This window comes from Myxocyprinus asiaticus, chromosome 48 (assembly GCF_019703515.2).
Source record: "Myxocyprinus asiaticus isolate MX2 ecotype Aquarium Trade chromosome 48, UBuf_Myxa_2, whole genome shotgun sequence".
In the NCBI taxonomy this organism is placed as follows: Eukaryota; Metazoa; Chordata; class Actinopteri; order Cypriniformes; family Catostomidae; genus Myxocyprinus; species Myxocyprinus asiaticus.
Window position 1 is genome coordinate 24,503,422 of NC_059391.1, and position 17,718 is coordinate 24,521,139.

The 17,718-nt window shown below is 38.6% G+C and overlaps 1 protein-coding gene across 1 annotated transcript; it reads right to left on the reverse strand.

The window, feature by feature from the left end:
• Nucleotides 1-1,319: 1,319 nt before the first annotated feature.
• Nucleotides 1,320-17,552, reverse strand: LOC127437669 (L-fucose kinase). The gene is made up of 23 exons (XM_051692729.1): nucleotides 17,281-17,552; nucleotides 16,336-16,487; nucleotides 15,422-15,472; nucleotides 15,217-15,339; nucleotides 15,022-15,094; nucleotides 14,158-14,255; nucleotides 13,992-14,072; nucleotides 13,339-13,458; nucleotides 13,085-13,256; nucleotides 10,358-10,464; nucleotides 9,787-9,888; nucleotides 9,347-9,520; nucleotides 9,167-9,240; nucleotides 8,512-8,870; nucleotides 7,259-7,475; nucleotides 6,563-6,729; nucleotides 5,830-6,057; nucleotides 5,498-5,641; nucleotides 5,156-5,275; nucleotides 4,860-5,047; nucleotides 4,684-4,783; nucleotides 4,332-4,555; nucleotides 1,320-2,554 (listed from the first exon to the last, which is right to left on the reverse strand). Exons 1-23 carry the CDS (start codon nucleotides 17,360-17,362, stop codon nucleotides 2,468-2,470), a joined length of 3,243 nt encoding a protein of 1,080 aa, XP_051548689.1. The 5' UTR covers nucleotides 17,363-17,552; the 3' UTR covers nucleotides 1,320-2,467.
• Nucleotides 17,553-17,718: the final 166 nt, after the last annotated feature.

Genomic DNA, 17,718 nt, shown 5'->3' on the forward strand with positions numbered 1-17,718 from the left:
AAACATTGTCATATAAAAGTGTCGTTGAGAAATAAAACGGTCTTACTAAAATTGTAGTGCTGTTGTTAATAGTTTCATTGTAGCTAATGTTCTTGTTTTTAAGCGATTCTTAATATGACTGAAAAGGTAATTCGTTTTCCTAAAATGAATACCTACCGAAGTCCATTTCACTCGACATACTTCTGGGAGTTTAAGAGTAGTTAAACTAACCGCAGTGCTATTTGTTTTAACCTTAATTTTTTAATAACGTATGTTTGTGGGGGCCTGGGTAGCTCAGCGAGTATTGACGCTGACTACCACCCCTGGAGTCGCGAGTTCGAATCCAGGGTGTGCTGAGTGTCTCCTAAGCAAACAAATTGGCCCGGTTGCTAGGGAGGGTAGAGTTACATGGGGTAACCTCCTCGTGGTCGCGATTAGTGGTTCACTCTCAATGGAGCATGTGGTAAGTTGTGTGTGGATTGTGTAGAATAGCATGAGTCTCCACATGCTGTGAGTCTCCGTGTCATGCACGGCGAGCCACGTGATAATGCGTGGATTGACGGTCTCAGAAGCGGAGGCAACTGAGACTTGTCCTCCGCCACGCGGATTGAGGTGAGTAACCGCGCCACCTCAAGGACCTAGTAAGCAGTGGGCATTCCAAATTGGAGAGAAAAGGGGATAAAAAAAAAATAACGTATGTTTGACAGTTTCTAAAAAGTCAAAAGTTGACACATTCCTGCTGAAAGGACTAATGATCATCAATTCGATCCAATACCTGACAGAAAAACTCAGATTTAGCAGCAGGTGCAAGATCAAGTTAATAATTTAGGTATCAATAAAATAACAAACAAGTTCATGCTATATGACACATTACATTTGTTTCTGAATATGTTGCTCAAGGTTGTTTACAAGTTGTTTGATAAACAACTTCAGGATGTTAAAAATGCTGATTGATTAAATACATATTTATTACAGTTTTGTTTTATTTTAACAATCACTGACATCCTTTTGTTCAATCTGTAGTCACATCCGTCTGTTTTGGACCATACCATTAACACAATTCATGTTGTTTTCACAGAACATGCAGTCAATTAACACGTTTCTAAAATGCTTACATTTTCTTTACCTACAAGCTTACCCAATACCAAAATCATGGATCTTTCTTGTCTTATTTACAAATGCTTGCCCATGCCAGAAATGAAGACCTAATGTTCCAAACCTTACAGTAAATATAGTATAAAGCCTCTACTTCTGCAACAACAGCAGCTCAAAAGCTCTACTGAAACAGCTGATAAGCATTTTTGAATGAACAGACCATTGAAACACTGAGAAATAGCTGATTTACTGTAATTGCGTTTTATTTTTACACATTTGGAACCAAAGGCCATGTATGTTGGATTTGTTGTTGATCACTGGCAGCAATTTCATGCTGCTACTGTAATACTGTAAAGTTTTCACTGCAGCAATTCTGTCACTATTTTTTTCTACTGTACATTCTATAAGTAATGATGACTCATTCACTTTTAGAAAGTATGTTGCCAAGAACGCACATATTCAACACACAACCAAAAATGCAGAGTGGTTTACAGTAAAAGGAAACTGAATTATAAAAACAATGGATTTCATATTGTCCATTGTATGCAGGTAGATCTGAAACATGACAAGTAATGCAGTTTTTGTAACTGTACTATAATTGACTATATGTTCCTGTTGGATAGAAAACGTGCTAGTGTTTTGATATTGATTCGTGTTTGCCGTGTTTTGATAGAGTTAGTATATGTAGAGAAAGTGCATTTTTTTTTTTTTTTGCATTTTGCATTTTGAAATGTAGAGTTGGTATTTAAAGAACAACATGTGGTTTTGAACAGAAAATTTACTATTTGGCTAATTGTGTGATGTAGGTGTGTTGCTGTGTTAAGAGTTTAGAAAAAGTATCTTAAGTATAAGTAAACGCTTGTTAGCAATTGTAAAAAAAAAAAAAAAAAAAAACGTAAAAAGGCAGGTAAGCTACCAGGTAAATATTAGTATGTAAGAAACAAATATTCCTTAAAACAAGGTCTCGCTGTGAAACAAGTAAGTTGTTATATATCATGTGCAAAAATCATTTATACACACAAGTTATTTCATTATTTAATCATCATTTTAAACGTTAATCGTTACTTTAATCGTCATTATATAGGTAATAAAAATGCAAAAGATGTAGGGACAGAGTAAAAATAGCTAATTCCTGAATAACATGACAATAAAGTGATTTTATGTCCATTTCTTTCACATTTAGTGCAAAGAAGAATAAACCTAAATGGTATTGTGCAATTATCAAATATCATTTTTGGTACATTTAAATTCCTAATTATTCCTACACAAAATACATATGTATACTACACGTTACATTTACTGAAAAATATTGGTTTTATTATTTATTGTATGAAAGGTCCTCCAACTCTCATTTAAATTGATTGCTGATCATGTGTTTGTGGAGCAGCACTTGTTAGTCAGGATGTTCAGAGCTCTTCTGAATGATTGAGATCCCGTCCATATCCAACTCCACTGAATGCACACTGAATGAACAAATACCCTGTGAAAACACAACAACAGGACCAACAATAGTCATTAAATACATTTAACTTTTATATTTTTACTAGTGGTTAAATTAAGCATTAATTGTTTCTAGTCCAAGTCTCTTTACCTAAAGGCAAATCACATTGCAATGAATTGCATAGAAATACTGGCTGAGAAAAGCCCTAAATTAAGATAATTTAGACAAGTAAAGCATTGACTAGACAAAAAGTGTCTTTAGAAGTCAATATATATTTATTTTTATTTCCATAGTTGAATATAAACCACTGGCCTACAGTCTACAGCGATCCATTTTGCAATCACATTTGTCAATCTGTATGAGGTAGACTTTGGGGACCATCCGCCAGCCTATTTTTGAGGTATCACAGATTTCAGGTTTATCCACCCTTAAACAACACATAGTGACATCTTTGTTGGTCATTTTACACCTCAGTCGAACAGTCTCTTCCTGTCTAAGATCTCATCCACACTAATACATATTTGGTTGAAAACCTTGTTTTATTTATTTCCTGACATCGTAGTTTTCTAAAGTATGCAATAGGCCTACTCGTTATGTGGCTTTCGTGGAGGAAAATGCCGTTCCAGTGTGGATGAAAGACATGAACGTAGCAAAATCAATGCGTTTTCAAACAAAAACCTATTTTAGGTTGAACGGGGTCCTGGAAGTGGGCAGTTCTTAAGCTATAGAATAAGCTGCAAAGTGGAAACGATTTTATGCACACTTTATGTCAACATACTGTACATCTTGTTTTGGAGTTGTAGAGTTTCAGTGGTTGCTTCAATAAATTACTTAATTCTATTTTGCTGACTGGTGATATTGACAATAAAAACTGCATTATAATGATGAGTTAATCAAACTCAATTGATTTTTCAAGGAGATAAAAATTTCCCTTAAGTGCATGTAAGAATAACATACTGTAAAAAAACAATACATCCTACTTTCTTGCACTGGAAAGGTTGTGCCCACTGTTGGGAAAGTTACTGCAAAAAGTAATTCACAACAAATTACTTCTCTAAAATTGTAATCAGATTACTGACTTATTGATTGCTTCATTGAAAAAGTACACATTACGAATTACTTTTAAGTTACTTTCTAAAACACTTCACAGAAAAGCTTTTGTTTTTTTGCTCAACGAATTCAAAATAATATTTCTTTCTTGTTCATTAGGGGGCGCACACCCTTCAGCTAACACAGAAACACAAACAGATGTACATATTAACGTAATTCATGTTTTAAATGTATTATCCTGTACATTAGGGCTGGGCAATTAATTGGATTTAATTTTTAATTACGATTTTGGCTTCCAACGATTATGAAAACAAGATAATCGAGATAAAACGATTATTGTGCCGCATTCCGTTTCGCAATGAAACACCCCAGCGTTATATCTTTAAAGCATCCTTTATTAAAGTTCAAATAATAAGGAAGCGGGTTATGAAAATAAACTCCGAAACCGGCATTTCTTTGTGCGGTCAGTGCCGCGTCTATAAGTTGCGTGAAGTGAATAATCGTGATCTCGGTATTGACCAAAATAATCGTGATTATGATTTTTGCCATAATCGAGCAGCCCTACTGTACATAAATAATATAATTTTAAAAGTATGTGTATCCCAAGTAGTGTATTTAAAAGTTATTAACTCATTTGAAAGTTAGTAACTTTAATCTGATTGCAAGAACAGGAAATTTAATGCACTACACTAATTAGATTACAGTAATTAATTACTTTGTAATTAGATTACACTCAACACTGGTTGTATCTGTCTCAATCACTCACCTGTGTGTTACTGAGAACCTCTCTCACTCTTTCCTGCTGCTGCGGGTCACGAGTGAGCAAGAACAGGAAGCCACCTCCTCCCGCCCCTGCTAGACTCTGTCCTAAACTCAGAGGATAAAGTGCATTCATCATAACTCTCACTGCCGCTGGCTCACAGCCCGGAGCCATCAGCTTCTTCTGCTGCCAGTATCTGTCCATACACACACCCAGTCTGGACAGAGATCCTGAGAGAAAGAGGATGAAGTTGTACAGTGTGATGAAGTAATATAGTGTTGCTGAAGATTTTCCTAGGCACCGTAGCTATCAAAACTTACAACAGACGTGAAGACTAAGAGTGTGTGTGGACTCTTACCCTCTCTGCAGGCTTGTGCACATTCCTCTGCATTGGTCACAAGCTGCTCTGCATTCTGTACGATTGAGGGTAAACGTGCATACCAGTTCCGCACCACATCCTGCACACACACAAACAATCCGACAACATGTTCAGAGTGTAAATAAAGCCTGACTCTCAGAATCAGTCACTCATACCTGCAGCAGGTTTCGTGCTAAACGCGTCTTTCCAGTGTAAACTAGAAGGAGATGCTTTTGCAGAACAGACACAAAGTCTTGAGAGAGAGGTAGCTGCTCTACGTCCACTTTCAGCGGTAACTTAGCTGCGGATCGTGCCAGCTTTACCCCTCCAAACAGCCCACCAACCTGGTCCTGCCATCCACCACCTGAAACACAACAAGACACAAACTACAATGTTTCTCCAAACAAAATTTCAAAAATAATGCTTTTTTCAAACTGTTTTCCAGAACACTTTAATAAAAGCTTCCTCATACCGGTGGTGAGCATCTGCTCCAGGTAAAGAACATCATGAATTAAAGATGTTGTGTCATAGCTCCGCCCCGTACATCTGTAAACTGCAGCAAGAGCCGCACCTGCCAGAATACTGCTGGTGCCTACAGTATAAACACACACACACACACAGACATTCAACATTCATCACATCCATCATTCTTCTCAACTTTATTTCTGTGATGCAACCAACATCTTGGATCTATGTGATTACCAAATAAAATGTAACACAGTCTTTTATTTAAGGTACATTATGTATATTTTGCAGAAACCAGCTATTTTGCACACAAATTAAAGCACGAAGATAGGAGCTGTAATTTACTCACCGAGTCCAGAACCATGTGGTAATGTCGACCAGCTGTGCAGCTCCAGTCCACCACCCCACCGCTGTAATAACTGCTCTTTCAGAGAGAGAGGAGACGATACACACACCAACTCACTGCACACACACACGGCTTTGAGTAGGGCACCTAAAACACACACACATCTTTAGTGAACACCTCAAATATTTATTTATGCTGACCATAACCGACCATACAAAACACACAGATACACCTGACACAGACTATCCACAACAAACACAAACACCACCCTTAACTGGGCATCAACACATATGTCTTTGCAAAGAACAACACCACGCAAACAAAGAGCATCTCACCTGGAGCTTGTGGTTGGCAATAGTCTTCCAGGTCAGTAAGAACCTCACAGAGCGTTTCTGTGGAAATACTGCAGCCCGGTTCACCACTGGTGCTGACCAATAGCAAATGAGGTTCTGGAATGCGTCGAACTCTGGCTCCAATGGGCCGTTTTCCATCCACCTTGATGGCCACATTGACCACGAGTCCGCCATGCTCAAATGCAATAGGTGGAGTATCACTCCAGCCACCTGGTAAGTTAATCAAACACACACCTTATAAGTCCACACTGTTTATATACATTCTGTACATAAAATATCATGTAAAACTCATAATATGAAAAACGTGCAATATAAAATATAAAACAGATGCGCGCGCGCGCACACACACACGCACACGCACATATATATATATATATATTTTTATTTTTTTTACAACTGTCTATATAGTAAATATATAATTTAAAAACTCAATATGAAAAAAAGTGCTATAATCTAAAAAGAAACATATACAATATTAATATAATATTTTAAAAAAACATTGCTATAAAGCACTGACATCACTGCAATTTCACTTGGTTTACTACTGCATTACACTGTTGTGGAATATTATAATCCACTAATATTATACTCCTGTATAATAAATTACTTGTGTGTTTTTCTTCATTTGTGAGTTGCTTTTTATAACAGTATCTGCTTTATGATTAAATGTAAGTGTAGTTTCCTGTAGTGCAGTTGAATGATGTTTTGTTCTCACCTGACAGATCCAGTCGAGCTGGACACTCCACATCCTGCCATTCACCCATGGGCAGCATCTCTCCTTGACCAATGAACACAAACTTGCGTGCTGACATCACCGCCTTCCGCAGCAGTATCTGCCCCGCCCCCTCATAGTGCCTGGCAGCTCGCACCAACAAATCTGGTCTTTAGAGAGCAATCACAATCACTTTAACTCAGCGCGTCAACTGAGTATAACTACTACAGAAATGGTCATAACACAATAAATACACGCATGTCTACAATGCAAGGGAATGACAAACTTGATCAAATAGATCACCACCATTATAATCAATAAGCCATAGGCTGCATATTTCCAGACTGCAGCACAGAAAAACACTTGAAAGTCTTTTGGGATGCCGAGCAACAAAATCAGCATCACGTTATCACATTATTATGCTACATTACCAGCTAAGGTTCAAGGAAAGTTAAACAAGTTAAAAAAGTGCTTTAAAAATAATTCAAAAGAACAGCCCTTATAAAACTGCCACAATCTCACATTTTTTACACTTTAAGATTCCAAGAATCTCACTGAATATTTACTCTGTATTAGTAGTTAATAGTAACAGTCAGACATATTAAAATGAAATGTAAACAATTATTAATTACAATGATTCATATTTATATTAATAAATAATTATTAATCATTAATTTAAAAAAGGAATTATACACTGACCTACTGAGCCAGCGGTTTCTCTGACTAGCTAGTTCTTGGACACCTGCTGGTAAGTTTTCATCTTCTAGGAGTTTGAAAGCAGGAGCCCATGATGGATTTGCCGCTGGTCCGCTACGCAAACCCCCTTTACCCTCCCCTGCCAGACAGCCGAGGACATCAGCGATACAGGCCAGACAACGTGCCGCTACGCCCAGATCATCACTGCTGCCTGCAGCCACTGAGAAAAACAGAAAATATCGGGACCTTCAGACAGATTTTAGAGCACAGTGGATTTTGAAAGGATTATTTAAACTTCCAAAAATATATTTGTTCATTTCTATAATTAAATTAAATTATTATGGTATGTAAAAAATGAATGTCTGTGGCAGAAATCTTTATTCACATGTCTAAATTTGGTCAGTCCACCCAAGTTCCGCTATAGGCGGCGTTCAGTGACTGCTTCGGAGCTTGCGCTCATGGGTAAAGTCAAGCACTCAAGGGAAAAGCACAGTGTTATGTTAACAAAAGCTAATTAATGGGGCCTGGATAGCTCAGTGGTAAAAGACGCTGGCTACCACCCCTCGAGTTTGCTAGTTCGCGAGTTCGAATCCCAGGGTGTGCTGAGTGACTCCAGCCAGGTCTCCTAAGCAACCAAATTGGCCCGGTTGGTAGGGAGGGTAGAGTCACATGGGATAACCTCCTCGTGGTCACTATAATGTGGTTCATTCTCAGTGGGGTGCGTGGTGAGTTGAGCGTGGATGCCGTGGTGGGTGGCGTGAAGCCTCCACACGCGTTATGTATCCGTGGAGCCACGCTCAACAAGCCACATGATAAGATGCGCAGGTTGACGGTCTCAGACGAGGAGGCAGCTGGGATTCGTCCTCTGCCACCCGGATGGAGGCGAATCACTACGCAACCACTAGGACTTAGAGCGCATTGGGAATTGGGCATTCCAAATTGGGTGAAAATGAAGAAAAAAAAAAAAAAAAGCAAATTCATCAAATCACCTTTTGTGCAGTTAACATTTGCAAACTATGTCTGATCTTTGTAGGAGGGTCAATCAGTTTTTTTTTCAAAGTCTAATTTAAGTCTAATATATAATTTATATTATTAGTCTGTTTTTGTTTGGTCACTGTTCATTTGCTCTGGTGATGAAATGCGTTTGACAGGTGGCTGACCCAGGTTCCGCCCTTTAAAAAAAATAAAAAAATTGGTGCGTGCCCTGCCTTCAGAAGTCATCATACATTAACCATTTCTCACACTTGTCTCCTCACCTGAGTCCAGCATTTGTAGTAGCGCCTCCTGCTGGCCGGCCAGCGCTGCTGCTCTGAAGAATGGAAGAAGACTGAGATCTGTGTGGCCCTGCAAAGTGTCAACGGATCTCCTTCGGCCCACACTGAAGAACAACTCCTCTCTCCACTGTAGCTCCATCTGCTGGTCAGTAAGAATCAGAATATCCCTGAGTGAGAGTCTCCAGGCTTCTCTCCAGCTTGCCAGCCTCCCAGCATCCCCCAGCAGCCAACAAACTCCATCCAGTCCCACAGGCCCCGAATGTGGTATGAACACTGGGAACAATTGGGCATCCAGCAGACAGCAAGACTTTGTCTTCTCAGGTCCCCAAAGGTCCACAGGCCTTTAACACACACATGCACATTTTAGACAGAATGAATGTGTTTACATGCACACCAATACACTGATATTTATGCTTATTAAGCATAATCACTGTAAGATTGTGCATATAAACACGCTCACTGATGCTCTGGGCATTTACAGACCAGATCTGTAAAAAAACATTTGGTTGGCCACTTTAAAAGTCAGTCAAACAGCATTTTCCTGTCCAAGTGGTCGGTTTAGTCCAGAATAAGCTGAAGTATAGACCAAGATTAAACTCTCTGATAGGAAGGTATGAATGTAGACTTAGTTTCTTACATTATTCCAGTCCGATTGTAAAACTCGCTCCATTTTTGATTAAGGAATAAGGCTGTGACATCATCAGTGTGAGCCTGTGGTGCGATAAATTTACAACATAATTTGTCTTATATATTCTCCTTCCTAAAAAATGCATACAACTCACTATATCTGCTTCATAGGAACTAGTTTTAAACCTACCTCTAAACAATCATGAGCTCCAAAAACTGTGTACACAGTTAACTTTAACTCTCCAAGCACCACTCTGTGTCCCTGAATGATGATGTCACTGCACAGAGGTAGACGCTGGATGCAGGATGATGAGGTCAAATCCAGACCCGACAGCAGGCACCCAGAATGCACCTGGACTGGGCCCTTTAAATAATATTTACATTTTATTTTAGATAACTGTAATATCTGTTACAAGCTTTACCTAAAATCAACATGAAATTACATTTGCAACCCATTTTTCATCTGTAATGTGGCACACTACAGAGTGAAACAGGAAATTCACAAAGAAAGAATGTAGAAGACTCATGCACAAAAAGACCAGGGATGTGTATTAATAAAGTAACAAGGGTCCATTTTAATTTCATATTGACTTTAAACAGATAACTGAAATTAGTTTAGCCACTCCAGACCTGTAGGTGGCAGTGCTGCACAACAGCTCCTGCTGATACACAAACTTCTCCTTCCAACACGCTATTAATCACCTTGCTGCCTTCTTCCACAGACTTCACATTCTTTAAAACAGAAAGAGTGTTTCAAATAACAACATCAGTAATACCAAAAGAATTTGGAGGCCAGGGTATCCCTTACAAAAATCGAGAGTTCATGGCAAATTGTCCATTGTTTCCAAAGGTTTGCCGCAGGTTCACCACTAGCGGTGAAGAGCTGCAAACCACTGGCAAACATTTGCGGCAAATCACAAGCTCATTTGCACGTGAAAATAATTTGCGGCAAATTTGCTGTAAATTTGTCACAAGTTTGTGGCTGGTTTAGATTTTTTGTAAGCGGTACTTTGTTTTTTTTTGCATGCTATTTCGCCTTGCGCACAGTTGAGTGGCCCATATGGAGTAATTTGACCCACGTGCATCACAACTGCTTTGTGATACATTCTTAGTACAGTCAATTGTACTCGCACTGTGCGTGAGACGTAGCAGCACGCGGAGAACTGAAGTATACTTTGGACTTAAGAGATACATTTCCTACCTGAATATGAGAGAGAATTATCGTCTCTGATCCCGATTTTGTAAGACGAACAACATGTTCTCGGCCTGATTGCGTCAAATAATCATAGCGGCCCTCTGGAATGTAAACTGGAAAGACAAAGGCAATGTTCAGAATATCATACTACTCTACCTATTTCACAGTATGCACATTGTCTATATGCAAAGAATGGATGACAAAATGTAAAGTAAACAACAGAGAAAGACAGGACTAGATACTATATCCAAAAATGCAATGCGTTTGACTTGACCGTCCAATTCCCATGTGACTAATGAACCGGATAAAAATTAAATTTTCTTAACACATTATGTGATCGGACTGCCATAAGTTAAGACGTTTTTACACAAACTTGAATAAAAAAAATGCAAAAGAACTACATTTATTACGAAAATAATTACTGGATACTAAAGGCCGAGTTAAACATATATATACAGTTGTGCTCAAAAGTTTGCATACCCTGGCAGAAATTCTGAAATTTTGGCATTGATTTTGAAAATTATTATGAAGTGTAAAATTCGGGGATCTCTTGATACCAAGCCAAGGTCAGGTAGACCAAGAAAGATTTCAGCCACAACTGCCAGAAGAATTGTTCGGGATACAAAGAAAAACCCACAGGTAGCCTCAGGAGAAATACAGGCTGCTCTGGAAAAAGACGTTTCAAGGAGCACAATACTTGTTGACCCCTCTCCAAACATAGCGCTTATGGTTGTGACCATAAAGCTCTATTTTGGTCTCGTCACTCCAAATTACAGTGTGCCAGAAGCTGTGAGGCGTGTCAAGATGCTTACATATTAACCGGGCTTTTTTGTGGCATTGGCTTCTTTCTGGCAACTCGACCATGCAGCTCATTTTTTTCAAGTATCGTCATATTGTGCTCCTTGAAACAACCACACCATCTTTTTCCAGAGCAGCCCATATTTCTCCTGAGGTTACCTGTAGGTTTTTCTTTGTATCCCGAACAATTCTTCTGGCAGTTGTGGCTGAAATCTTTCTTGGTCTACCTGATCTTGGCTTGGTATCAACAGATCCCCGAATTTTCCACTTAATAAGTGATTGAACAGTACTGACTGGCATTTTCAAGGCTTTGGATATCTTTTTATATCCTTTTCCATCTTTATAAAGTTCCATTACCTTGTTATGCAGGTCTTTGACAGTTCTTTTCTGCTCCCCATGGCTCAGTATCTAGCCTGCTCAGTGCATCCACGTGAGAGCTAACAAACTCATTGATTATTTATACACAGGCACTAATTGCACTTTTAAAAGCCACAGGTGTGGAAATTAACCTTTAATTGCCATTTAAACCTGTGTGTGTCACCTTGTGTGTCTGTAACAAGGCCAAACATTCAAGGGGATGTAAACTTTTGATCAGGGCCATTTGGGTGATTTCTGTTATCATTATGATTTAAAAAGGAACCAAACAACTATGTGATGATAAATGGCTTAATATGATCACTATCCTTAAATAAAAGACCGTTTTCTTTGCATGATCAGTCATATTTTCAAAATCAATGCCAAAATTTCACAATTTCTGCCAGGGTATGTAAACTTTTGAGCACAACTGTATGTATGTATGTATGTATATATATATATATACACACACATACATACATACATGCATACATACATACATACATACATACATATACACACACACACACACACACACACACACACACACACACACACACACACACACACACACACACACACTGATCAGCCACAACATTAAAACCTCCTGCCTAATATTGTGTAGGTCCCCCTCGTGCCCCCAAAACAGCGCCAACCCGCCACAATTGTACAGAGCAGTTATCTGAGTTACCGTAGACTTTGTCAGTTCGAACCAGTCTGGCCATCCTCTGTTGACCTCTCTCACCAACAAGGCGTTTCCATCCACAGAACTTCCGCTCATTGGATGATTTTTTTGTTTTTGGCACTATTCTGAGTAAATTCTAGAGACTGTTGTGTGTGAAAATCCCAGGAGATCAGCAGTTACAGAAATACTCAAACCAGCCCATCTGGCACCAACAATCATGCCATGCAATTATCTAATCAGCCAATCGTGTGGCAGCAGTGCAGGGCATAAAATCATTCAGATGCAGGTCAGGAGCTTCAGTTAATGTTCACATCAACCACCAGAATGGCGACAAAATGTGATCTCAGTGATTTGGAGCGTGGCATGATTGTTGGTGCCAGATGGGCTGGTTTGAGTATTTCTGTAACTGCTGATCTCCTGGGATTTTCAAGCACAACAGTCTCTAGAATTTACTCAGAATGGTGCCAGAAACAAAAAACATCCAGTGAGTGGCAGTTCTGTGGATGGAAATGCCTTGTTGATGAGAGAGGTCAACAGAGAATGACCAGACTGGTTTGAATTAACAAAGTCTACAGTAACTCAGATAACCGCTCTGTACAATTGTGGTGAGAATAACAGCATGTTATAATAACACAATATTAGGCAGGTGGTTTTAATATTGATCAGTATATATATATATGTAGCTAACGTCTAGCATACTACTGTTTTCAAATGCATACCGTGTAGTACTAAGTATACAGTATTGCACAGTATGCAGTAAGCTAGTATTCCATTCCTTACATAGCCATGCAATCACACTCAGTTTTGCACGTGTTCACATCAGGAGCCTATTTATTATGTACAAATTTTCGTTATAAGCAAGAGAGAAAATTAGAGGGATAGAAGGCAAAACTTACACATAGATATTGAGGCTCCTCTGAGGGTCCTCCACAGCACAGTGCGACCACTCCTCACTACTGCCCCTTGTGGTCCGGATGGGGAAGTGCAGCCTGGTCTCTCTCCATTAATAAATTCATGTTCTGTCATGTCAGAGCAAAGGCACACCAGAATATCCAGAAAGAGAGAAATCTGAAAGAGAGAGGGAGAGACAGATGAGAAAAAGAGAACAATTTTAAAGATGTTGTAAGTTTGAGAGTTTGTTTATGTTTACCTCAAGAGGTGGCGCTCCAGAGTCCATGCCGAGATAAGTGCAGCCATCTAACGGAGATGTTACATGAGTCTGCAGAAGTCTCTCAGAAACAGTCCTGGAGAAAAATACAGGCCCCGATACCTGCATTTACAGAGACACATTTAATTACGAAGCTGCATACTAGAGATCTAATACATTTGATTAACTCTAATCCCCTTTAATATTAACAAAATGCAATGATAAAATTATTTTATTCCAAAGCATTCATGCTTCCGGTGATCTCCATTAAAATGGCAAAGTATTACGATACTATGTAGACGTATGCAAAGCTCCCTTTCCAGTCCATCATATTAATTATCCTATAAATGACCTCTGAATGACGTTACAACCATGAGCACATTGATATAAAACCTACAGTGTGAACTATGCTTGTCTGCCGAAGTTAGCCAATCATAACAGAGGTCATATACAAACAGAATTCTTAAAGGTACAGTAACAAAAACAGCCTGTTTAGGGTCAGAGAAAAGATGTAAAATGGACATCTAAAAGTGAACTATGACCATTTTAGCCACAATAATCCTTGACTAACATTAAAAGTGGACTTCAGGAAACATAATGAATATCTTTAAGTCGACAGCATGTTCAGTAACAAAAACAACTAATCAAATTCATACCAGGGGTACTTTCCCATCATGCAGTGTTGTAGAGCTGATCTTCTCTTTCGAGCCCTTATATATTATGTCTCGCACTCTGCCCTGTGAGATAAATCATTAAAAATCTATCAGAAAGTGATCCAAAAGTGCAAAAATAAATTTCAACCCAATTCTTTGCACACCGCACCTCTGCATCAGTGAGATAGACTCCGTGATTAACAGCAAAAGAAACATCACCTGGCAACGCCACAACCCGAACACCAGAGAACCCTTCCCATGAAATCACTGCAAAGAGTGAAAATGATAAGATAAATGATCCGTCTGGTAGTTGAATCTTTAAAGGTACAGTTCACTCAAAAATGAAAATTCTGAGAGACTCAGTCACCATTTGCTTTAACTGTTTGAACAGAAATGCAATGAAAGTGAATGGTGACTGAGGCTGTCAGTCCATAATATTCTGCCAAACATCTCCTTTTGTGTTCCACAGAATAAAGAAAGTCATATGGGTTTGGAACAACATGAGGGTGAGAAAATGATGACAGAATTGTAATTTTTAAAATAAAAAAATGTGAAACATCTTTAGATCTCTAAATCTGAAACTATGACACAGAAACTGTAAATATGGATATTTGTAAGGTAAATAAAAGCACACGTGAGTTGGCCCTCTGGCAGTAGGACATGATTTGTTCCTTAATGACAAATCTGTGACTTCTGTTAAATTACAACGGGTTTTTTGGCCATAACTGTCAAACTTATGCCATATTTTCAGTCATCATTTGCAGACTTTGGCCCAACACTAAGCAACATTTTAAACAGCTACCGATACATTACACATTTGTGCTGTTAGCGGCATTTCACCCAGTACCACCGCTCCCTATATATGCATAATACACAGTCTGCGTAGGGCACCAGCTCCCTAGGGGGGCACCAGAAACTCCACCAATGATCAGTTTTTCTCATCTGTCCTTATATTCGCAGTACTTTTCCAGAGGGTGAATTCAAATCAGGTCAAATCAAATATGTGGTGAGATGTTTGCGTGTGTGTGCTCACACTGTCGTGTTGGAATATTCAGGACCATATCAGTGCTGCAAACCCAAACGCCAGGTGGAGATCCAACGCAAATCTGAAACAACACAGAAGTTTAACTACACCAACGTGTCTACTTAAGTAAAGTTACAGAATCATAAGCTCACCTCATTCCGTTACATACAGTACAAAATGCTCGTGTATGTATGCTTTGCTTACCTTTGTGGACAGACAATCCAACAGCAGGTCTAAGCAGCAAATGGCTCCTTCTACAGAATGTGATCTCTGCATCGGCATCCAACAGAAAGCCCTGCTGCAGCCGTCCCATGGAAAATCTCGACCCTACACACACACACACTGTCCAATCAGCACAAGTCGGAGAATCAACTTCATTGTAATCTGAAATGCTGCTCTCATTACTGACCGTGTGTAGGATGAGAATATGGGCTTCATCCAGAACATCTGCATTCACCACCTAAACACACATTCTAGGTGTTGGATTATATTTTGGCATAAATATCTTTAGGAACTCTAGCACTGATATAACTATAACTGTAACATCAGACAGTGATGGAAATGCAGTCAAAACATTCAATTTTTTGCTTTGAATCAAATGTTGTAATGTTATAGCTGGTTTGTTCCAGGCTTAAAGTTGAATACAAGTTGAGCTCAATCGACAGCATTTGTGGCATAATGTACCACAAAACTAATTTAGACTCATCCTTCCTTTTCTTTAAAACAAAACAAAAACAAGAAAAAATCATGGTTACAGTGAGGCACTTACAATGGAAGTGAATGGGGCCAATTTTTGGAGGGTTTAAAGGCAGAAATGTGAAGCTTATAATTTTAGAAAAGCACTTACATTAATTCTTATGTTAAAACTCATGTATTATTTGATGTAAAGTTGTTTAAATTGTAATTTTTATGGTCGATTTAGGGTTTTAGGCTTTACATCATGACATTGTCATGCAACAAAGTTTTAAAATTGGATAAACTTACACAGATAAGGTTAGTAAGTGATTTTATCACACTACAATCATGTTAAAACGCATATTGGTTACATCTATTTATCCACTGAAATACTGAGGTTGGAAATTGAGGTATTAACATTATCATATTAGAGGATTCTTATTTGTTCCCATTAGGATCAGTTCGAAATTATGATTTGGAACTTTCATTTTCTTATTTTCATTTCATATTCATTTTATTCATCTCAATTTCATTAGGAACCTTTCACACATCCTTTAGGAGTTTTTGACAAAGGTTACTCCTCGCCAAAATGACAGGTGTTCAAACTATCTGCACACACACAATCCTTCACTGTAATGTGAATCTCACGCTGTATCCGGCTCTAGCGCTCAGGTGTTCTGCAGTCACCAACAGGGCGTTTAGTGTGGCCCCACCACTGCCCAGCCGGGCGTCAGGATCAGGAACCGTGAGCAGCAGAGTTCCAGCTGGGAGAACCCCACGCTTCTGACGCACCTCCAGCTCTGAAACACACAAAACTTGGCATCATCAGGGCCATACAGGTTTTGGTTATGTTTTTATAACTGGGTTTATTGTTAGTCAGTCAGGGTTACAACAAAGCAGTGGTACAATGGTAATCCAATTTATAAAATGGTATGATATATGAATCGATTAACATAGTCACATACCATGGTATTAATGAAGTACTCCAAAGTATACCATGATACTACCATCATGAATGTTTCAAATAAAACATGCAATTACCATGGTACTTTTAGGTTTTTTTTTGGTTTTGTTTTTTTTTGTAAGTGTATTGATTCTATCAGATGGCAATACCATGGGACTGTATGCAACCAGTACCATATTAACATAACATGGTATTACCACTGTAGTAGCATCATTATTTAGGGATTTGTTTGATCCCTGAAAGTGCAGTAAGGTTGTCAAATGGTAACACCATGGTACTGTTTGACACCATATTTACTTAACATGGTATTTACATAAAAATTCAAGGTACTCCAAATAATACCATGGTATTACCATGGTGCACGACCAAAAACATGGTATTACCACAGTACTATGTCAAAAATAAAAAAATAAAAATAAATAAAATAAAAAAAGTCAGGGAACTTTATGTAAGATTTACTGTTTATCTTCTAAACCTTTCATTTTAATTTCATGAAGTGTCACGGAAGTCCAAATGTAGATTAAATAAACTGAAACTGAACAGCAATTTCACAAAACTGTAAAGAAGTTGGTAAACAAAGCGTGTTTTAATAAAACAGCACATACAGGGGATATAAATCATGAACCCACCTCTCTGGAAGGCATAAACACTGTCTTTGTGTTGACATGTCAGTACAATGACTGTCCAGTCCAGAAATCCTTCATCTGCCATTGGGACGCGCTTTATTTCTCATGGTCTGACCGACAAACCTGCATGTGCAAAAACGAGCAGCGAACAGTAACGGTTCTGGTTAATTTACCAAATATCACTGGATTAAGGCTAAATTAATCGCTAATTATACTCGCCCACTCATACTCTACGACCAAAAAAAAACAAAACAGCGAGAGCGAAACTTCCGGACTACAACAAGCTTCCGGACTACAATCTGACTACAAGAACGGTACGCTGGGAAATGTAGTTTAAACCTAACAAAAATCAAAATAAAACTTTTTGGTTTGTTTTATCGTTAATAATAGGGTTGTTTTGGCTACTAAATCTCTCTCTCTCTCTCTCTATATATATATAAA

Excerpts from the sequence above, each read along its gene's own strand:
- LOC127437669 (XM_051692729.1), bottom strand. The coding sequence starts at position 17,362 with ATGGCAGATGAAGGATTTCTGGACTGGACAGTCATTGTACTGACATGT. Across the intron at positions 16,488-17,280 it reads TGTTTATGCCTTCCAGAGAG|AGCTGGAGGTGCGTCAGAAG; the intron begins GTGGGTTCATGA and ends TGTGTGTTTCAG. Across the intron at positions 15,340-15,421 it reads ATATTCTCATCCTACACACG|GGTCGAGATTTTCCATGGGA; the intron begins GTCAGTAATGAG and ends GTGTGTGTGTAG.